General features: G+C 37.2%; 1 protein-coding gene across 1 annotated transcript in view; it reads right to left on the bottom strand.

Moving 5' to 3' along the window:
• The window catches only part of TPST1 (tyrosylprotein sulfotransferase 1), a 92,517-nt gene that overhangs the window by 9,860 nt on the left and 62,427 nt on the right, over positions 1–20,230 (bottom strand). Inside the window, exon 3 of the mRNA XM_052664047.1 lies at positions 17,145–17,343. Coding sequence (XP_052520007.1) covers positions 17,145–17,343 — 199 coding nt within the window. The remainder of the gene's footprint in view (positions 1–17,144; positions 17,344–20,230) is intronic.

Below are 20,230 nucleotides of genomic sequence, written 5' to 3' on the forward strand. Positions count from 1 at the left end.
GCTTGCTCTTTCACACACACACAATTTATTTAAGTACAAAGATGTCTCTTTCAACACTGTCAACAACAGCAAAAATTTGGGAACTATTCATGTTAATCAAGTGAGGAAGGTTTCCATCAGCAACAGCTTTGATAAATGTTGAGAAACTACAGAAAGAAACTATGGATTGTTACTGAGAAGAGTCAGTGGCTAGCCGCCCCCTCGCCCCCCAAGCACAGAACAATCTTTTAAATGGTGAATACTAAAGCTTACTAACTTAAAGGGTTTCACTTGGGTGTAAGCTGGCTTTCACTTCTAAAAGTAGCACTATTCCTTCTGAGACTCAGAGAATGAATGTACTTTTTTCCTGTCTCTTCCTCTGCAATTTCTAAAACCTAGTCTATTCTTTAGGGTCTCTGCTACAGTCCTAGGAAGCCTAAATTAAAGCACCGAGGAGACTTGATATTTCTTTAGCAACGCATCACACTGGAAACTGAGATGGGGGTGCAGGATAACAACGGTGCAGCTGCTGGGAGGGTCAAAAGCTGCCCCCACTCCTCCAAACAGCCCCAGGCCGCTGCAGAGCTAGCCTAGCTGCTCTCCAAAGAATCCACAGGTAAGAATCCTATTTGCTTTACCCCAGCCTCAGAGTCCAGAGATTGCTCCAGTTCTGTTCATTTCCCCCTAGTTTTACTGAGATACAACTGACATCTAACACTGTATTACTGCTCCAGCTTTCTGACCTAGGAAGTGTCTGTATCACGCTAACTACCATGGTGCTTCTGTCTACTATCTCTGGGGCAAGCAGACACTATATCAAAACAGAGGCTCAAGCTATCAGAATAGGCTTTTTGTTTTAGCTTTTTACCAGACTCTCAAGTCTTTCCTTCTCCCTCTATTCAGGGAACTGAGTCCGAAGCCCCCTTCTCCAAGCCCTGGGCATAAGCTCCTCAGGCCTAGGGTCCTGTACCCTGGCTCCTTTATGAACCAAAACCAGTATCCTTGCCCCAGTACCCCTTCCACTGTTAGCGGGTTTGGTCCCTAACAAACGTCTTATATTCCTCACACCCTTTCAGGAACCAAGTCTTCTCTCTCTCAGCTTCTTCTGCTAGAATTCAAGTGGAAGGTGCAACACAAGCCCACAGCGTCAAATGGCTAGTCAGTGCAGCAGGAGGCTCAGAAGCCCCCAGCTCAGCACTCTCCCTTTATACTACGCTCTGCAGCTATCAGCATTAGAAAATTCTTACCGTTAAATTCTTCCTTCTCTTTTTGGTTCATTGTAAAAACCAGCAAGACACAACAGAAAATATGAGTGGGAACATTAAATATTATAAGTGTCTTCTAGGAATCAATAGTTTCAGAGAGGTAAGGCTTATATGAAGTGGGAAAAAAATACACCAAAACCCTAAATATGTGATATCACAAATTTAATTAAAAAAAAAACAAAAAGGGGTCAGGATAAGACATCAAACAAAAGGCTCAATCAACAAATAAGTGGGAAACTGTCTCTTCTCATTATCCTTTAGGGAAAAAAATGCTTCAAAAGTTAGGAGCTATGGTACTGACAGAAGTTAGGAACTTTCTATTGACCAAGCAGTTTCTATTTAGTGCAAGAAACCAAGTACAGAATCACTTATAAAAACAGCGAAGTTAGAAATGGAATTTCCTCTGGCTAAAGGAATAGTGTTTCTGGACATCCTACCCTCTGGTACTAATGAACTGAGGATTTTACTAGACAGAAATGAGGTAGGTACTCAGAATCTAAACGTTCCTAGAGAACCCTCCCACCTCAAGCTCTGCAAAACAAGGAAACAAAAGTAGGCTTCTGATTTAGAGGGTGCACTGGAAATAAAAATAATAACAGCAGCTAAATTTTATTTTCTCTGCATCAGGTTGGTGCTGAGCATGCATTTCATGTTTCCCCTTATCAAATCCCACAGTCCTCTGAGGGAGGTATTATCTTTTTACAGATGAAGTAACTGAGGCACAGAGACATTAATTTGTCCAGTGTAGTAAAATGGAAAGTTACTAAGTACCATGATTGAACTTCCATTTTAAAAGGGTCACCCTAATTGCTCTGTTTGGTCTGCAGAGGATCAAGGACAGGGTGTGGAGCAACAGCAGTAATCTGGACAGGACAGGGAGGTGGTGGAGGTGGTGCACAGCAGTACCCTTGTGGATTTCTCCCCCCTAATTATGTCTAGATTTCCTAATAGATTAGATGTGGAATGTGAAAGAGCAGAGGGGCGTCAAGGATGACTCCAAAGTGTTTGGCTTAAGCAATTACCAACTGGAAATATGAAGTAGCCATCAACTCAGTTGGGAAAGGTTCTGGGATATAACAGATTTTGAGGGGTTCAATTTGGAAATGTTAAGCTTGAGCCATCTACTGGACAATACATGAAACTGTCAAGTAGTCAAATCTAGGGTTCACGGAAGAGGTCTGTGCTGGGATACAGAAATTTGAGAATCATCAACTTATAGATGGTATTTAAAACTTGACACCTGATGAGATGACCTAGGTGCTCAGGGTAGAGACAGGGAGCAGATGACTTAAGACTGAGGCATGGGGGTATTCCAACATTAAGAGGTTGGGAAGAAGAGGGAGAACCAGCAAAGACTGAGAAGAGGCCACCAATGACAGAGAAGGAAAATTTTAAAAAGTGGTATCTAGAAATCAGGTGACTCTGACTAACGTCAGATTCAAGTTTGTGGAGTGAGGTATAATCAACTCTATTACAAGCAAAGCCTTCAGTTGTGGATTACCTAGAATACAAAGCTAGAGAAGGGAAGAGAATTTATCTAAGCTGCCTGTGAACCTTCAAAAACCCAAGAAAGAAGAGGTTCTGAATACTGACTGAAGCAAGCAATGCATCTTCTTGTTATTTGTCCTCAGGCCACTTTCCATTTTCTTACAAGATTAATTAGAAGCTGACCAGCCATGCCCAATACCACTTCACCTGCTACCACAGCCTCACCTATAGTAACAGTTTACAATTAAGACGTAAACAAAAGTCTCCACTGAGCTAAAATGGATGTTATTAACATACCTGCAGACTGAAGATTGAGTCTTCTATTTAATCGAGTCTTTTAGGTCCCTTTTCCTTTATACACATTTTTAACCATCACAAGTTATTTGGTTTCAACCTATAGCAATCAGATACAGCAAACAGGAAGGTAATGGGCAAGTACTGATAACTGAGAAGTGACAAATGAAACAAAGGAAGACAAAGAAATTGTAAAAGGCAGACAGGAAGCCTTGAGTTCTTTAAGAAAGGGACCCACAGTTCTATATCCTATATAAAGAGAGGATGGGCATTTTCTAACACATACAGTAATTTCCTTTGGATGAAACAAAAATTCAAATTATGATCAATAATTTACTTAAGAAGGTAAAGAAATACATCATCAAGATGCAGAGGAATTCTACATCAAAATATTAAGGTTTGGTCCTAAACGAGACACATCTACCGAGAAACCTGACTTTCTAAAATGATGGGTTCCCCAAGGATTTCAGACAGTCAAGCATCTACAATTTACAGGAAAAGGTGGCAGACATGTTATGAGGCCTAATTCTGAATCTGGCTTGATCTTATGGAGAATATGAAACTATTTCTAAATTATTTTCATGCTAAAAGTGTTTGTGGCCACATTCCCTGATGATCCCTGTGTCTGGTATTTAAGACCTGTGTAATTCCTTTCCTTTAAGTGTGAGTTGGATCTAGTGACTGGATTCTAACAACTAGAATATGGCAAAAGTGATGGAATGTTATTTCTGAGATTAGGTCACAAAAGTCTGTTTCTTCTGGCTTGGGTGCCCAAGATGAACAATGACTTAATTCAAAACATTCTTTCAAAATAAAAAAATTTTAAACAACGTCCAGAAACACACACTAATGACCATACTACATGCACTGCAGATTTTAAAGTGCTGCTTTTGCTCACTGTTTTCTTCAAAGTGTGTGCATGTATGTACACACATGTGTATACATACACACACATTCCAAGGGTTAAAAGATCAGTCTTATAACCTCTGGTTATGAATTCAAATTTCTCTGTAAGCTCAAATCTAATTTATTCCTCCTTTCTGCCTTCTTCCTTCTTTCCATCCTCTTTCCAAGAGCACTCAAGTGCACAGAACTGGATTACTTCTTAGTTTACGACAAACTTTCATCATTGGTCCATGCATGGCCTGCTATTTGTTTTGTTATGCAATTCACTATTTTTAATAATATAAAAAGCATTTCCCCTCAAGAAATAACAATAGTTTCACATGCAGAGAAAACACAACTCCGGCCAGATATGATAATACAGAAAGGAATCTAGATTTTGAAATTTACATCTTTAATCCCGCTGGGCTCTTATGGCCCACTAGAGACTTATTATCGCTAAAATATAAACATGAAACAGCTGATAACATGCATGTTTACATATTCTCATTTGTCTTAAAAGTATTCTGGCAGCTTTGCAAACCTCAGACTGGGTTTCTGCAGCATTCAACAACCGTGTGTTACAAACAATGGACAAGTGTTATTAATACATTCCCTATATCAAGAAGAAATATATTAATCAGTTCATAAGCATCATCTACCCTCCAAAAATGTTTTTAAGAAAAGGTGTATTGACTTTTTGGTGAAGCTGTACAAGATGGATTGGAATGTAAATTGAATTGGGAATGTGTAATAAATGTGACATAGGAACCTCTACAAGAAAGCAATATAAATACAGCAAACTTAGCATCAGGGTGTTGATTTCCAGGGGAGAAAAGTTTAACATGCAGGATGATTAAGAAACTGTATCAGTTTACTACGGGATACTTACCAGGCAAGAATACATCTCTATTCAAAGGTAAACATGTTGAACATAATTTTCAGTAACACTGAAGGACAGTTAATACACACAGGTACAGTCAATAATAATTTCATCAATTTCCTTTCACTGGGGTGCTTTTTCCTTCTTTTCTCAAACTAGGAACTTTTAACTTATCCTTTAAACATGACAATCCAGTAGAGCCAGTTCTGTGTTCACATAGCATCCCAAATGCCTTAAATTTATGGCAGTTATCATGTTGAACTATAGTTAGTTACACATCTATTTTCAGCATACTTCTTAAGGAGAGGGACAGATCCTTAATTATCTGTATATCCTGGATGCAGGGATGAATGGACAGTTGGACAAAAAATAAATAAATGAAGAGATTCCTTCATAATGGTCTCCACTTTTACAGATGATGGACCAAGAATAGTTTCTGAGGCCAATTTACAGTACAGATTAAGCAGAGAAGCAGAAGAAGCAACTTCACTGGGCCCTCCCTGATTGGAACCTACTGAACCTTGAGGGCTACATATGACATTATGTTATAGAATACTGTTAACTCATTCTATTCAATTCTAGTTTTGGAAATAAATGAATTCAAGAATCAACCATTAAAAAGAATGAAATAATGCCACCTGCAGCAACATGGATGGACTGAGAGATTGTCATACTGAGCGAAATAAGTCAGACAGAGAAAGAGAAATATACATGATATACCATGTATAAGCAGAACAAAAAAAGAAATGTTACAAATGAACTTGCTTACAAAACAGAAATAGACTCACAGACTTACAGAATGAGTTTATGTTTATGGGCGGAGGGATAGTTAGGAAGTGTGGGATTGAGATATACACATTGCTGTATTTAAAATTAACCTTCTGTAATATTGCACAGGGAACTCTGTTCATTATTAGGTAACAACCTAAACCACTGGACCACCAGGAAGTCCCTGGAATTTCTATTCTTAAAAAGACAGCCTTAACGGAGAGAAAAGGCAAAGTGTGAGAACATATGTGAGATACATAAAAACATCACACATCAAAATACGCAGAGAATCTCTAAAAATCATTAAGGAAAAAGCAAATGATTTCGTAGAAAATTGGGTAAGAGACTTGAAAAAGCATTTCATAACATAGTTCAGTGGCAAATAGCATGAAAAAGGGTTTGCTCTCTTTAGTTATTAAGGAATACTCATTTTAACCATAATAAAACATCACTACGCTCCTATAAGAAAGACTAAAATTTTAAAAGATTGATTCTAATATTGACGATGTAGAATAACTGAAATTCTCATACACCTGCTAGTGAGAAAATATAGTCACTTAGCATTATCTCCTAAATCTGCACATTCAAATGCCCTCTGACCCATACGTTCATTCATTCTGTGATGGAAAAGATTAACTTAGCAGGGCTATTTTGCTCAAATGTTGCACTCCAAAGAAAGGCCTATTTTCAGGACTGCTCTTGGCTGGCTCCAGGGATCTGAGCCTAGAGTGTTCTGTCTATAGGAATGTTTTTGCATGTCTGAGGCCTTGGGCTGGCCTGTCCCAGTTTGAGCAGCTAGTTTATGTTAGTAATTTATTTATGGTGAACATCTGTTTTTTCTCTGGGGGGGTCTACATGCCTACATGACCAACCCCCAGTAAAAATCCTGGATTCAAAAGCTCTGGTGAGCTCCCTGGCTGGGAACAATTCACATGTGTTGTCACACATGTTGCTGGGTGAATGAAGCAAATCCTATGCGACTCCACTGTGAGGGACATTTGAAAGATGGCACCTGGTTTCCTCCAGAGTTTTTACCCCATGTGCCTTTTCCCTTCATAGGTTTTACTTTCCGTCTTTTTGCTATAATCAGCTACACTTGGAAGCATAAGAATTTTAAGACTACTGTCTTGGAAAATCCTAACGTAACTCGCAGGCATATTCTTAACAAAAGTGCATACTCATTTTCATCAAAAGACATGTACAAGGATATTGTATATCAACATTAAAACATCCCTACAACTATAAACAACTCAAATGTCCAAACAGTTGTGCAACTATTGTATCACATTAAAAAACAAAAATGAATTACTGTGAAATGCAACAACACAAAACTCACGAATGTTAAAGGACAGAAACCAGACACAAAAGAATACTGTCAATACCCTCCAGCTAAAGACTACCAGGAATATAGCTGTAGTTGAACATGTTGAATTCATTACTCCTTTAAGCAAGGGAACACACACACCATGGAAATGTGGGATGTCTCAGGAAAAGAGCATCAGAAAGGACTCTCATGATTTTGGTTAGGTGATTTGGGGTAGAGTCCAAGGAAACAGGGTTTTGCTCTGGACTGGGGGCTGCCAGCAGGCAGGGATTACTCTCTAAATAGGTATCTTAATAAATCTTATCTAAAAGAAAGGAACACTAGAAGTGAGAATAAAGCTATTTATGGTTAAGAAGCAAGAGGTGGGTATTTGGTATTTCATTGTTACTACAAAGTGGTCTTATCTTTTCTCAGTTCATCGTGGTTAAAGAGGACTTCTGCCTTGTGTTGGTGCTCTGTGAGATCACTGATATCCAGGAGAAGACCATCATATTTTAGTGTTGAGCACAAAAGGTCAGTTTCTAATCAGCCATAGGCTAGAGGTTGTCTCAGATCAGTTTTTTGATGTCTAAGACTGCTTTTTTCCTTTCTTCAAAATAAACTGTATGATTTCATTTATATGAAATTTAAGAGCCAGCAAAATTAAATCCCTGATGGCAGAATTTAGGATAGAAGTTATCCGTGGAAAGAAGGAAAGAAGAGGAAGAAATAATTCGGAGGGGCAGGCACAGGGCTTCTGAGTACTCCTACTGTCTCCCTGGAAAGCAGCAGCATCTCTGGGTTGAAAAGTGGTGGGAAAATAGAAAGGAACTGGCAGTGGTCTGTCTGCACAGTCTTCATTCGGTGATAAAGCGTGGTCAACAGGCTTTCACTACAAGATGAGGTCTCTGTATGCTCGCTTGTCTGTCAAGTCACTATTTAGGAGAACGAGTCACTCAGTGGTAAAGAATCCACCTGAGATGCAGGAGATGCAACATGAGCCGCATTTTCAATCCCTGGGTCAAGATCCCCTGGAAAAGCAAATGGCAACCTACGTCAGTATTCTTGCCTGGGAAATCCCACACACAGAGGAGTCTGGCAGGCTACAGACCACAGGGTCGCAAAGAGTTGGATATGACTTAGTGATAAAACAGCAGCAGTCACTTGTTGAAATGCAAAATGTATTAAGTGAAAAATATATGAAGAATTCACATGAAGCCCACTGATACTTATTTAAGATTTCAAGTCCCAAAAATGAACATTTGAAAAAAGCAAAGTTGAATGTCTATCAGTGTCACTACATTGATTCAACAACAGCAGGAAATAATACAGGCACACCTGGGAGATACTGTGAGTTTGGTTCTAGACAACCACAATGAAGCAAATATTATAACAAAGCTAGTCACACAGATTTTTTTGGTGTCCCAGTGCCTATAAAAGTTATGTTGACACTATCCAGTGAATCATAATTATTTTGCTGGTAGAGGGTCTTGCCTCAATGCTAATGACTGCTGACCATCAGGGTTAGGGTGGCTCTGGCAATTTTTAAGAATAAGACAACAATGATGTCTGCTGCACCGACTCTTCCTTTCATGAACAATTTGTCTGTAGCATACAATACTGTTTGATGGCACTTTTCCCACAGAGCAGAACTTCTTTCAAAACTGGAATCAATCCTCTCAAACTCTACTGCTGCTTTATCTACTAAATTTATATAATATTCTAAATTCTTTGTTTTCATATCAACAATCTTCATAGCATCTTCACCAGTAGTAGAGTCCATCTCAAGAAACCACTTTTCTTACTCATCCAGAAGAAGCACCTCCTCGTGAATTAAAGTTTTATCATGAGGTTACAGCAATTCAGTCGCATCCTCAGGTTCTATTTCTAATTCTAGTTCTCTTGCTGTTTCCACCACATCTTCTTACTTCTTCCACTGAAGTCTTGAACCCCTTCAAGTCATCTATGACAGTTGGAATCAGCTTCTACTAAACTCCTGTTAATGTTGATATTTTGATCTCTTCCCATGAATCATGAATGTTCTTAACAGCATCTAGAATGGTGAATCCTTTCTAGGAGGTTTTTAATTTCCTTTGCTCAGATCCATCAGAGGAATTGCTTTCTATCTAAGATACAGTATTATGAAGGTACTTCTTAAATAAGACTCGAAAGTCAAAATTATTGCTTGACCCATGTGCTTCAGAATGAATGCTGTGTTAGCAGGCATGAAAAAAACAATCTCACTGTCTATTCCTATCAGATCTCTTGGGTGACCAAGTACATTGTCAGTGAGAAGTAATACTTGGAAAGGAATATTTTGGGCTTCCCTTGTAGCTCAGCTGGTAAAGAATCCACCTGCAATGTGGGAGACCTGGGCTGTTTGCTTTCTTAACATTTGTGCGTTCACTGGAGGAGCACTTTTAATTTCCTTCAAGAGCCTGCCCTTTGCATTCACAACTTGGCTAACTGAAGGTGCCAAGAAGTCTGGCTTTTGCTGTGTCTCAGCTTTCTACATGCTCTCTTCACTAAGCTTAATCATCTCCAGCTCTGATCTAAGGTAAGAGGTATAAAACTTTTTCTTTCACTTAACACTTAGAGGCCATTGTAGGGCTATAAATTGGCCAATTTCAATATTGCTATGTCTCAGGAAATAGTGAGGCCCAAGGAGAGGGGGAGAGATGGGGGAATCACCAATCAGTAGAGGAATCAGAACACGCAAAACATTTGTCAATTAAGTTCATTGTCTTAAATGGGCATGGCTTGAGGTGCCCAGAACAATTGCAATAGTAACATCAAATATCATTGATCACAGATCACAAGAAATAAAACAATGCATACACAACAGTGCAGTACTATTTCTTCCTGGAGGTTCTGCAGGCACAATGCTCAGTATGAATGAAACTACGTAATGTCATACAGGCTCTGAAAAACACTATCAACAACGCTGATTTAATTTCTAATTGATACTTAAAGGACACCACATTCAACACAAGCAGAATACACATTCTTATCACGTGCACATGATACATTCCCTGAGATAGAACAGATGCAAGACTATAAAACAATTATCAACACAAATTTTGATATGTTGTATCTTCTTTGTCATTCAGTTTAAAATATTTTCTAATATCTCTAGTGATTTTTTTCTTTGGCTCATTAATTATTCAGAAGTGTGTTAATTTCCAGATTGTCTGGGCTATGACTTCAAAAGTTGCCTACAAGAACTTCACATTAGGACACAGTATTTTTGGTCAAAGAAATATTCTTCTTTCTATGTCTAACGTTTATTTTTGCTTTTAATAACGATCATTTTACTGAACACCTACTAACTCTCAAGTGCTCAAGATACAAAATTTATATGTGGTCCATGCCTCTGAAAAATCCTTAGTATAAAAGAAGTAGTAAATAATATAAACGATACTATAACTGCAAGAGCAAAGGCAGGCACGAAGAATAGTAGAAGAATCTGTGGCACATAAGAGGCGTCATGTGAACTGAGAAGCAAGTTAATCAAGGCAAGAAGAGCAAGTGCCAAGTTACAGGGTTATAAAAATGTGCCAAGAGAATGAAAGGCAGGTAGTGTGGTGTGACTAGAAGGATAAAAAGAGATGAGGTTGAAAAGGAAGACTGAATGCAGCAGACGAAGAATCTTAATGCTGTTCTAAGGAGTTCCGTTATGGCTATGAAACAGAAGATCTCATTGAAACGATAAGAAAACATCGGATAAACTTTTCTTTAGAGCCATCAAAGAGCAGTGGATGCAAAGAAGCAATGAAGCCTAAATGACTTCCAGAGAAGGATGAGTTCTTCAAAGGTGAGCAAAGAGCCTCTTTCTATCTTGAATCAATTGCCTAATCTGCGTATAGACAGGCAGAAAAGCAAGCCTACCAGAGGTGAAAGATTTTGCTGATAAGACAAAAAGAAGCTGAACTTTCAGTGGCAGTGTAAACTGGTATGATGAATTCAAATCTAGAAGAGGCGCAGATGTAAAAATAAATCTCTTGGTGTAATAACTATAACCCAAGGGACTTCTGCTGAGTAAGCAGCAGAGGAAGCAGAGCTAGAAAGGAGAGAGATCTCCTAAACTTGTGTGGTCCTTAGATTCCAGGGCCCTGCTGCAGCTGCAATCCAGAGGTGAAACAAATTAATTTAAGCTTCAACCCACTCCCTGCCAGCTGCTATTTTTAAAAAGCCAAAGAAATCAGCCTTTCATTCTCAGAACACAGGAAACTGCGGGTTGGGCTAAAGATCCAATCTCCATAATTTCATTTAAATCTAGAAGTAAACTGACTAAAATTGCTGCTCAGACCCAGCTCAGTCTAACTCACTGAAATTTGAATGATCAGCCAAATACCCCAGCTGCCTGAGAGAGGAAAAAATATGCCCTATCTGGGAAAAATAAAGGAAAAATATTATCTAGGTTACTTCTTTTATACAAAAGGTCCAGTATGAAACAAACCATAAAACATGCAAAGAAGTAAATAAGCATAATTCATAATTAAGAAAAAGAGCCAAAAGAAAGACCCATGTATAAGGACTTTAAAATAATTATAAAAATGTTAAAAGAATTCAGAGGAGAAGATGAACATAATGAGTGAAGAGATGGAGGATTCCAGCAAAGAAACAGAAATTCTAGTTCTGAGAAATAAATTATCTGAAATGAAGGCGTTGGATGGGATTAATAGCAGGTTGGACACAGAAGAAGAAAGGATCAATGAATTCAAACGTAAGTTAATTAAAAGCAAATCAAACCCAAAGTGAGAGATGGCAAAAAGAGCATCAGTGAATTTGGCACTTTTTAGTCAAACTGGCAAAAACTGAAGAGAAAAATCTTACAGCAGTCAAAAACAAAAAACAGGGCTTCCCTGGTGGCTCAGCGGTAAAGAATCTGCCTGCCAATGCAAGATATGCGGATTCAATCCCTGGGTTGGAAACATCCCCTGTAGAAGCAAACGGTGACCCACTCCAGTATTCTTCCCTGGGAAATCTACGGACAGAGGAGCCTGGCAGGCTACAGTCTATACCGTCAAAAAGAATTGGACACAACTTAGCAACTAAACAACAACAAATTCTATCAAGTGAACTATGTGTCAAAGAAGTACAGAACTGCTGAACTTTAGCACTCAAAAACAAAAAACAAACAAAAAAGCTGTTACATTCATAAGAATTTTAGTTGACTTCCCATAAAAACAATGACAACCAATAAAATAACATATTCTGAGTGCTGAAAGTAAAACAAGCAAACAAAACTAAAAAAACCTGTCAGTCTAGAACTTTACACCAAGCAAAATATTCTCATATAATGAAGAAGAAATAATGACATTTTCAACATGGTTGCATAAAAACAATGAAATGGCTACGCTTACATGAGACAAAGGAGATTTCCAGAGAGAAACATCAGAGATGATGAGACACACTCCATAGTAAGAGCTAATTACTTACAAATATATAAAAAGGTATGCTCCTAATGATACAGATTCAAAGCACAGGAAGCAAAACTGATAGAAATAAAAGAACAAATTCACATCTTTATCCAAAAACTGATAAAATTAGACCCCCCCAAAAGCAATAAGAATTAGAAGATCTGAGTAACACTGAAACAACAGGACCTAATCAATATTTATAGAATTCTGCAACAATTGCAGAATATACATCCTCTCAAGTGACATGTGAGAACATATGCTGGCCACAAAGCAATTTTCAATATATTTCAAAGGACTGAAACCACACTAGTGTATTCTCTAATTGCAATGGAATTAACTTAGAAACCAACAATAAAAAGCGCATCAGAAAATTTCCAAAGATTAGGTTGAAAAGTACCATTCAAAGAAGTCTGGGCTTTACCCTATAGTACTAGTGGAGCTACTCAAGGTTTACACAAGGGAATAGTGTGTTCAGATACATTCAGATTTGAACTTTTAAAAAAGTAATTGTCACTGAATATTTTTTTAAATGTAGAAGAATGAATACACTCACATACACAAAGGAGAATAAAGCATAATTCATGTGAAAAATGAGGAGAAACTGAAATAAGTAAGGTAGCTAAATAAGAGCTGAGTCAAGATACTTTCAAATATATAATCAAGGGGGCCTGGTGATTAATTAATTACATGTCATCTGCAAAGCTAGGTAATCCTAACTAACTTTGATCACTAGACAAACAAATGCTATGCATGGAGACAGGAAAAACATACAGAAGTTTTTGAAAACACAGGTGTGCATCACAGGCTGTCCTGTTAATGCAAGAACATTGATTCCAACAGCTGTAGCTTCTCTTTTTTTCAGTGTGTCCTTTTTTTAAAAAAAATTTTTTTAATTAGAGGATAATTACTTTACAATATTGTGATGGTATTTGCCATACATCAATATGAACTGGCTGTAGGTATACACGTGTCCCTTCCATCCTGAAGCCCCACCCTCTGCCCTCCCTACCCTATCCCTCCACGATGTCACCGAGCACCAGCTCTGGGTGCCCTTACTGTCTGGTTCAGGAATATAAACCAACTCTCCCTCCCACCTAACTTAAGATTCAAGTTCCTTCTGGTTTGCTCTGTGGGTTCTGCACACTGATATGTGCTCTTCTATTTGACTCTTTGTTCTTCCTTAGTACTATCTAATCTGGTTTTCAACTGGATATTCCATTCACACTTGGATTTGCTTTTCAGCTCACTGTTCAGGTTTAGTAACCAAGTCTGTCACCACTCTGTTTAGGGCTTGACCCATGTGTCCTGAGGACTCTGCTCCCTGGCTCATAGACAGTGCAAATATAAATAAACACAGCCTAATCTTGCCCCTATTCTAGATTCTTGCTCAGTTTAGAGAACAATCTGTTGAGCTTCTATCAGGGAACAGGTATGGACAATAAATTCATTTTGGACATTGAGTCTGAAGTCCTTGTGAACAACCAGGTGGAACGATACAGAAAGCAGCTGAAAAAAATGAGTTTGGGGCTCAAGAAAGAGACCCTAGGAGATACAGATTTATGATAATCAGCAAACAGATTGTAATCGAAGTCACACGAGTGAATGAGCTTTTCAAGGAGACTATAAAACAGAAGTTCTTAATCTGATGGGCTTTAGAGACATCTATGAATCCATTAAAATTATAGAATAAAATTTTCTCTATATATATGTTATCTTATTTCTCAGACAGGGACCCATAGTTTTATCAGATCTCAAAAGTCTATAAATCTAAAAAGATTAAAAACCCGCAGTCGGGGAGATTGCTAGAATGTAACATGGGGAGGGAGATTGCTGGAATGTAACCTAGAGGGCGCTATTTACTGAAATGTGCTACAATTTGGGGATTAGAGACCTCAGTGATGGGAAAGGACATGGAATATTAGTTAGCATTTCATTTCCAGTTTACCATCTGAGTCAGAATAGCCATGAAGCACATGATTTTCTATTCAAAATTGAGCAATATGTCTCCAAAATACACTGACTCAGACACCAATACTTCTAGACTATCCAAAGTTGTATGAAAAACACAATTTTTAGGCCTAGAACTTTGGATTCTATATTCCCAGTCAAAATGTGAATTTTTCCCCTACTCCCATGCCATAAATAAAGGGCACAATCTCCCCAGCCATCTTCTTTCTCTGGAGTCAATCTCATGTCACAGCTGACAAGCAAAGATCAATTTTTAAGCATTACTTTATGAAACTTCATGATCATCAATGCTGGATATATTAACATCTGAGCTTTTACAGAAAAAAGCCTTGAAAATATATAGCTTTGAAAAACTCCACAAAACAAGGATGTCGGCTTGTATGCTTTATCACAAAAAGCTCAAAAATGCAACTTTGGTTCACACTTTATCTTTTTTTCTCCCAAAATTTCTTGTTACTTTAGAGATAGACAGGGTTAGGGAGGGAGGCTTTTTCCAGCCTATACTTTGAAACTCTTCAAAAGCCACAAATGTGTATGAAACAAACTCTCTAGTCACAAGGATTCAAACCACAGCATTCTTCCCTACTTAACCACTTAAGCAAGCCAAGAACAGTCTAACCAGCCAACTCACATGTAAGAAAACTATAATGTCTACTGCTTAGGAAACCTCTAAATAGCATTTATACATGTACCTTGGTTTATAAAAACCATTTTAGTATGTACAAAGCAAAAGCTATGAATTACCAATCACCAAGAGATTAAAAAGGACTATGATAATGGATGCTGGACTGTGTACTGTCTTTAGCAGAACATAATTGACAAAACTTTAACACACATAAAACTTTTTTTAAACTTAGGAAATAGTTTCATAAAAGAATATATACATGCAGGTAATAACTGGAAATGTTCGATTATATTAATCAATGAAACCTATTAAAATTAGCAAAAATCTAAAATAAAATCACCTGTATTATGCTGCTAGTTCAAAAGATTAAAAAAACTTTATCAACATATATCATGCACCTCAAAATTTTAGATACTCTAACATAGTTTAATTCCACTCTCATTATTCTAACCTTTAAAAAAAGAACCCACTAAAATGCAGTATGTGCAAAGATGTTCATTGCAGCACTGCCTGCCGAAGAGTAAACTGTAAACAACAAAAGAAAAACAGTGAAATGAATATACTACATATACTAGGGAAACCTCATTCACTCATTCACTTTTCATTCATTCATTCACTTACTGCTGTATTTCAGTTTAAAGTGGTTCATATAATGATTTATTTATACAACCATGAAAATTATGTTAAAAAACGTGCACAATGAGAAAATGCTCATGAATATTAAGCAGAAAGGGTGGGAAACAAGATTTTGTGTGTGCAAAAGTAAGATTAAAAGTTATGTAATCTTACTTTTGTTTAACATGTACAGAAGAAAGGGAAATTCATCAAAATACTAACAATGGTATTTGTCTGGGTGGTAACATTATAGGTGAATTTTTTCCTATCTTTTTAATTTTATAAATTTTATAAACTGAGCTTATAATTTTATAATAATGCTTACATATATGAAAAATATTAAAAGGATAAAGATAATTTTAAAACTAAAACAATCTGCCTCCTTATATGATGGTTTATAAGAAAACAGCTCATTCCAAATAGCCACTAATGACTTGAAAAAAGAAAACAAAAGTAATATCTAAGAGTAAAAAGTCCACATGGAAACCCATTATGTGAAAAAGTAAATACAGAAAAATGTTAATTGTAGCTAGTGGATATAATTGTTTCAGTTTTTTGTATGTTTGAAATTTTTCATAATAAAATGTTAGGGGGAAAATAGTCAACCACTATCCACTAGCCTCATGAAATATATGTTAATCAGTTAAAAGTATCAAAAGAAGGACAGAATAAAGAGGTGATATAAGACTGTGGGGAGGGGAGAACACTACATAAAAAAAGAATACCAGAAAAAGGCAAGAAATTTTGATCTTGAAAATCAAATAGCCTATCAGTGACTTATGCTAACATGGTTGTCTTATTTAAACTGTAGTTTCAAAAAAGACTAAATCTAGAGATTGAAAGTAGAATTGTGGTTGCCAGGGGCTGGAGGAAGCAGGAATGTGTAATAAGTTTGTAGTTTCAAATTGAAAAGATGAAAGAAGTCTTTGAGATGGATGGTGCTGACAGCAGTACAACAATGCAAATGTACTGAACTGTATACTTATAAGTTGTTAAAATGGTAAATTTTGTGATTTGAATTTTACCACAATAAAAAAAGAATACATTAAGATCTGATTTGAAACAGCTTATAGAGGTAAGGTATATATTCAGATTTTTTGAGTTTTGAGCTTTTCTCCAATAAGATTATAGAGATATGAGCATAACTTATTAAAAGATATAGTTGTAGTCATACTTTACTAGCAACTTTCTCTCGATCAGAGGGTAGTTTATTGTACCTATTTATAATAATTCTTCTCATATGTCAATGCTTAGTTTTCAAATACCAAGAAAGCATGCCTCACCTAACCAAAGTAAAGCAGCCATTAAATTCAGAGAAAAAAGAAACTAGAAGTGAGGTCACTAACAATTCTGGTGTTTAGACTAGTTTATGATAATCAGCTAATTGAATAAATCTCTCCAACAGTAAGCACTATTCTTAGAAAATGGGAAAAAAGAGATTGAAGAATTGTCCCCACAGTCCCTGGAAAGAGCCATAGTTATACTTAAAATGCAGTGGAAGATTTCTGACGATGAAGCATTTTACAAATAGGATTTTTCTAATTTAAAACAATTTTCTGATCATAAAAAAAGCAAGAAATAAAATGAAAAACTTTCCCGGACCCAGATTCCATACCCAGTTTTCTCAATTCACTTTGAAGTTCCCACTTACCCTTCTGGTGTTTTCAAGGATTTTGGGATCAGGTTTTCCATAGTTAGGTGGATTGGCATACGGGTCATATCCAAGTTTGGCAAGCATGGGTGCAATCACTGCCATGTCTTGTAAAACATCCGGTGGTATCTTCCCAACCCATTTTGATAGAGCACCCACATTGACTGGCTTGATGACTTGGTCTGTAGATCTCTCCACTCTGAAAACAGTATAATGTGAATAAATATGTATTTAGAATACCAAAAACTGTACTGGAAATTAATTTTGATGACTTTAAAAATTACAAGTCTCTGGATTATAAAGCTATTGAAAAAGAGCACATTTTTCAGGCTTAACATTACTTACTAGACTTTTTAAAAATATTCTCAATTTGGCAGCAATTATTGGCAGTCTCAGATTTCTAGAAATAGGAAAAAGGGTCAGCTGAAAACATCTGCACAAAATGTATTACTGACACTTTGATTACAACATTCAGAAAAAAATAACATAAGACGCTCAGAAAAACAGCTTATCAACTTACTTGCAATACATCAAAAAAACACAGGTAAATAAGATGGCTTGATGAAAGGTGAGCAAAGGGACAGAAAGATGTACACATTATGTGAAAAAGTAAATACAGCAAAATGTTAATTGTAGCTAGTGGATATAATTCTTCCAGTTTTTTGTAGGTTTGAAATTTTTCATAATAAAATGTTAGGGGGAAAATAGTCAACCACTATCCACTAACAATGCAAAAGATTCTTATGTCTTATTTTTCTGTTGATTTCCTAAAGAACTCTATTTTTTAAGGAAGAAAAGTGTTCTTATGACTTTGCTATTACAAAATAAGTGTGTTCTAACTCGACCTAGATATTTACTTTAAGCCTATAGTGATACTATGTTTGAGCAAAAACTGATAATATCAGTGCAAAATATAATATAAAAAGACATCTGTATTTAAATTGGATCTGAACTAGCAGATTTTGGCCTAGTGACTATCAAACAAAAGTGACAAAAAAATGCCTAAAAGAATTTTATATTAATATCATAATACATTAAAAGTCATTCAAACACAGTATTCTAATAAAAGGTTAAAAAAAACCTTTTCCTTTTTCAATCTCTCACTGAAGATAAACATTATCTAATAAAGAATCCCTCAAAGGGGCTACACTCCTTCAAAATTATACAAGAGAAAATAAAATGACTCTTCCCTGGGATTCTGTGAAGCCACTAGACCCGTTTCCTCCCTGTCTTGATGGCCACCTTTTTTTTCTCTCAAAAATTTCTCCAGGGCTCCACTGCTCTCTTCATTCTATGCATTTCCCTGTATGGCTTCATCTCTATATTTTCTTGATATTTTTTTACCTGAGTGAAGAACATCCTAGTATGTCTAGGACAGGTCCAATTTATATCAATTGCCCCCAGCTTAATGATGAACAGCACATCACACTCACACCCGTAAATGTCCAAGTGTGTATGATACATTATATGGTCACCCTACCCATATACCCTGCACACACCCAAAAACTAAGGTGGTCCAAAACTGAACCCCTCATCTTCTGTTCAAAATCTACTCCTCTTCATGTATATCTTATCTTGATAAATGGCACCACCACCTGTCTACAAAGCAAACCCAAAGATCTCAGACGGGACAGGGAGAAAGCAAGATCACTCCCAAATTATTCAAGTGCTGGAGGCTCTATCTTTGAGTAGGAAAAGCTCTCCTGCTAGTCTTACTGCCACTAACCGTAGTTCATGTCACCATCATTTCTCACCCAGATTACTACAAAAGCCTCCTAATTTCCCTGCATTTAAGTAGCTGGCTTCCTTTTCCAACTATCTTATCCTTGCACCAGACTATAAGGCAGGGCAATGTTTTATTAAAAAGGGCTTCCTGGGTGGCTCAGTGGTAAAGAATCCACCTGCCAGAGAAGAGAAGCAGGAGACGTAGGTTGGATCCCTGGGTAGGGAAGGTCCCCTGAAGAAGGAATTAGCAACCCACTCCAACCCACTCTGGATAATCCTATGGACAGAGAAGCCTGGTGGGCTACAGTCCACTGGGTCACAGAGCTGGACACAACTGAGTGACAATGAACACATACACATGCAATGGTGTAAATACTCCCACTATTGCTAATTTCAAGCTACCAACATAATGTCATCAACCACAGAGCTGAGAAGAAATGCACAAACAAGGTTTCTCTATGCTGGGAAAGAATTGAAGGCAGGAGGAGAAGGGGACAACAGAGGACGAGATGGTTGGATAGCATCACTGACTCAATGGACATGAGTTTGAGCAAGCTCCAGGACAGAGAAGCCTGGCGTGCTGCAGTCCATGGGGTCGCAAAGAGGCAGACATGACTCAGCAACTGAACAACAAACAGCTGAGGCAATCCAGTTCCAAGAGACCACTGGGTATATAGGGCCTCAGTCTCTTATGCAAAATTCTGAAATCCAAAAAGTTTCCAAAACTAAACATTTTCCTGTAACTCATATGGCAGCAAGACATAACCTGAACTGATAAGAATCTATTTATAGTCTTTATTTTTCTTGGTGTAAACAATCAGTCTTTGATGCAGAAACATGTACTTGATTACAGAGTGTTGACCCAGAATGCACAGAGAATGTTATGTGTTACGTACATCATACGATACGACCTTTCTAGAATCCAAAAATTTCTGAATTCTAAAACACATCTGTGTTAACCAATGAAGTCGTACATAGATAGGGTCTTGTATGTTGTGACTGGGAAGTTGGTTTTATCTTGAAAATGATGGGGAATGATAGAAGGGTTTTTGTTACCGAACTGACAAGACAAGATTTTATTACAGAACTGACAAGACCAGATCATCCTTATCTGCGTTCAATATTGATAACTATTCGAAGAGTAGACTGAAGGAAGAGGTAACTGCAGTCAGAAAAACCAGTGAAGACGTTCAACTATATACTGAAAGAACTGAGAAATAATTAAAGCTTCAACTACTGTAAATGACATAGAGATGGATAGAAAAAAATCTGCACCAATTTTTTAAACTGATAAGACAGTGGCTAATTAGATATGGGGAAGAGAGAAAGGAGTCTAGATGAATTCATATTTGACTTGAAGG

This window comes from Budorcas taxicolor, chromosome 2 (assembly GCF_023091745.1).
Source record: "Budorcas taxicolor isolate Tak-1 chromosome 2, Takin1.1, whole genome shotgun sequence".
Classification (NCBI taxonomy): Eukaryota; Metazoa; Chordata; class Mammalia; order Artiodactyla; family Bovidae; genus Budorcas; species Budorcas taxicolor.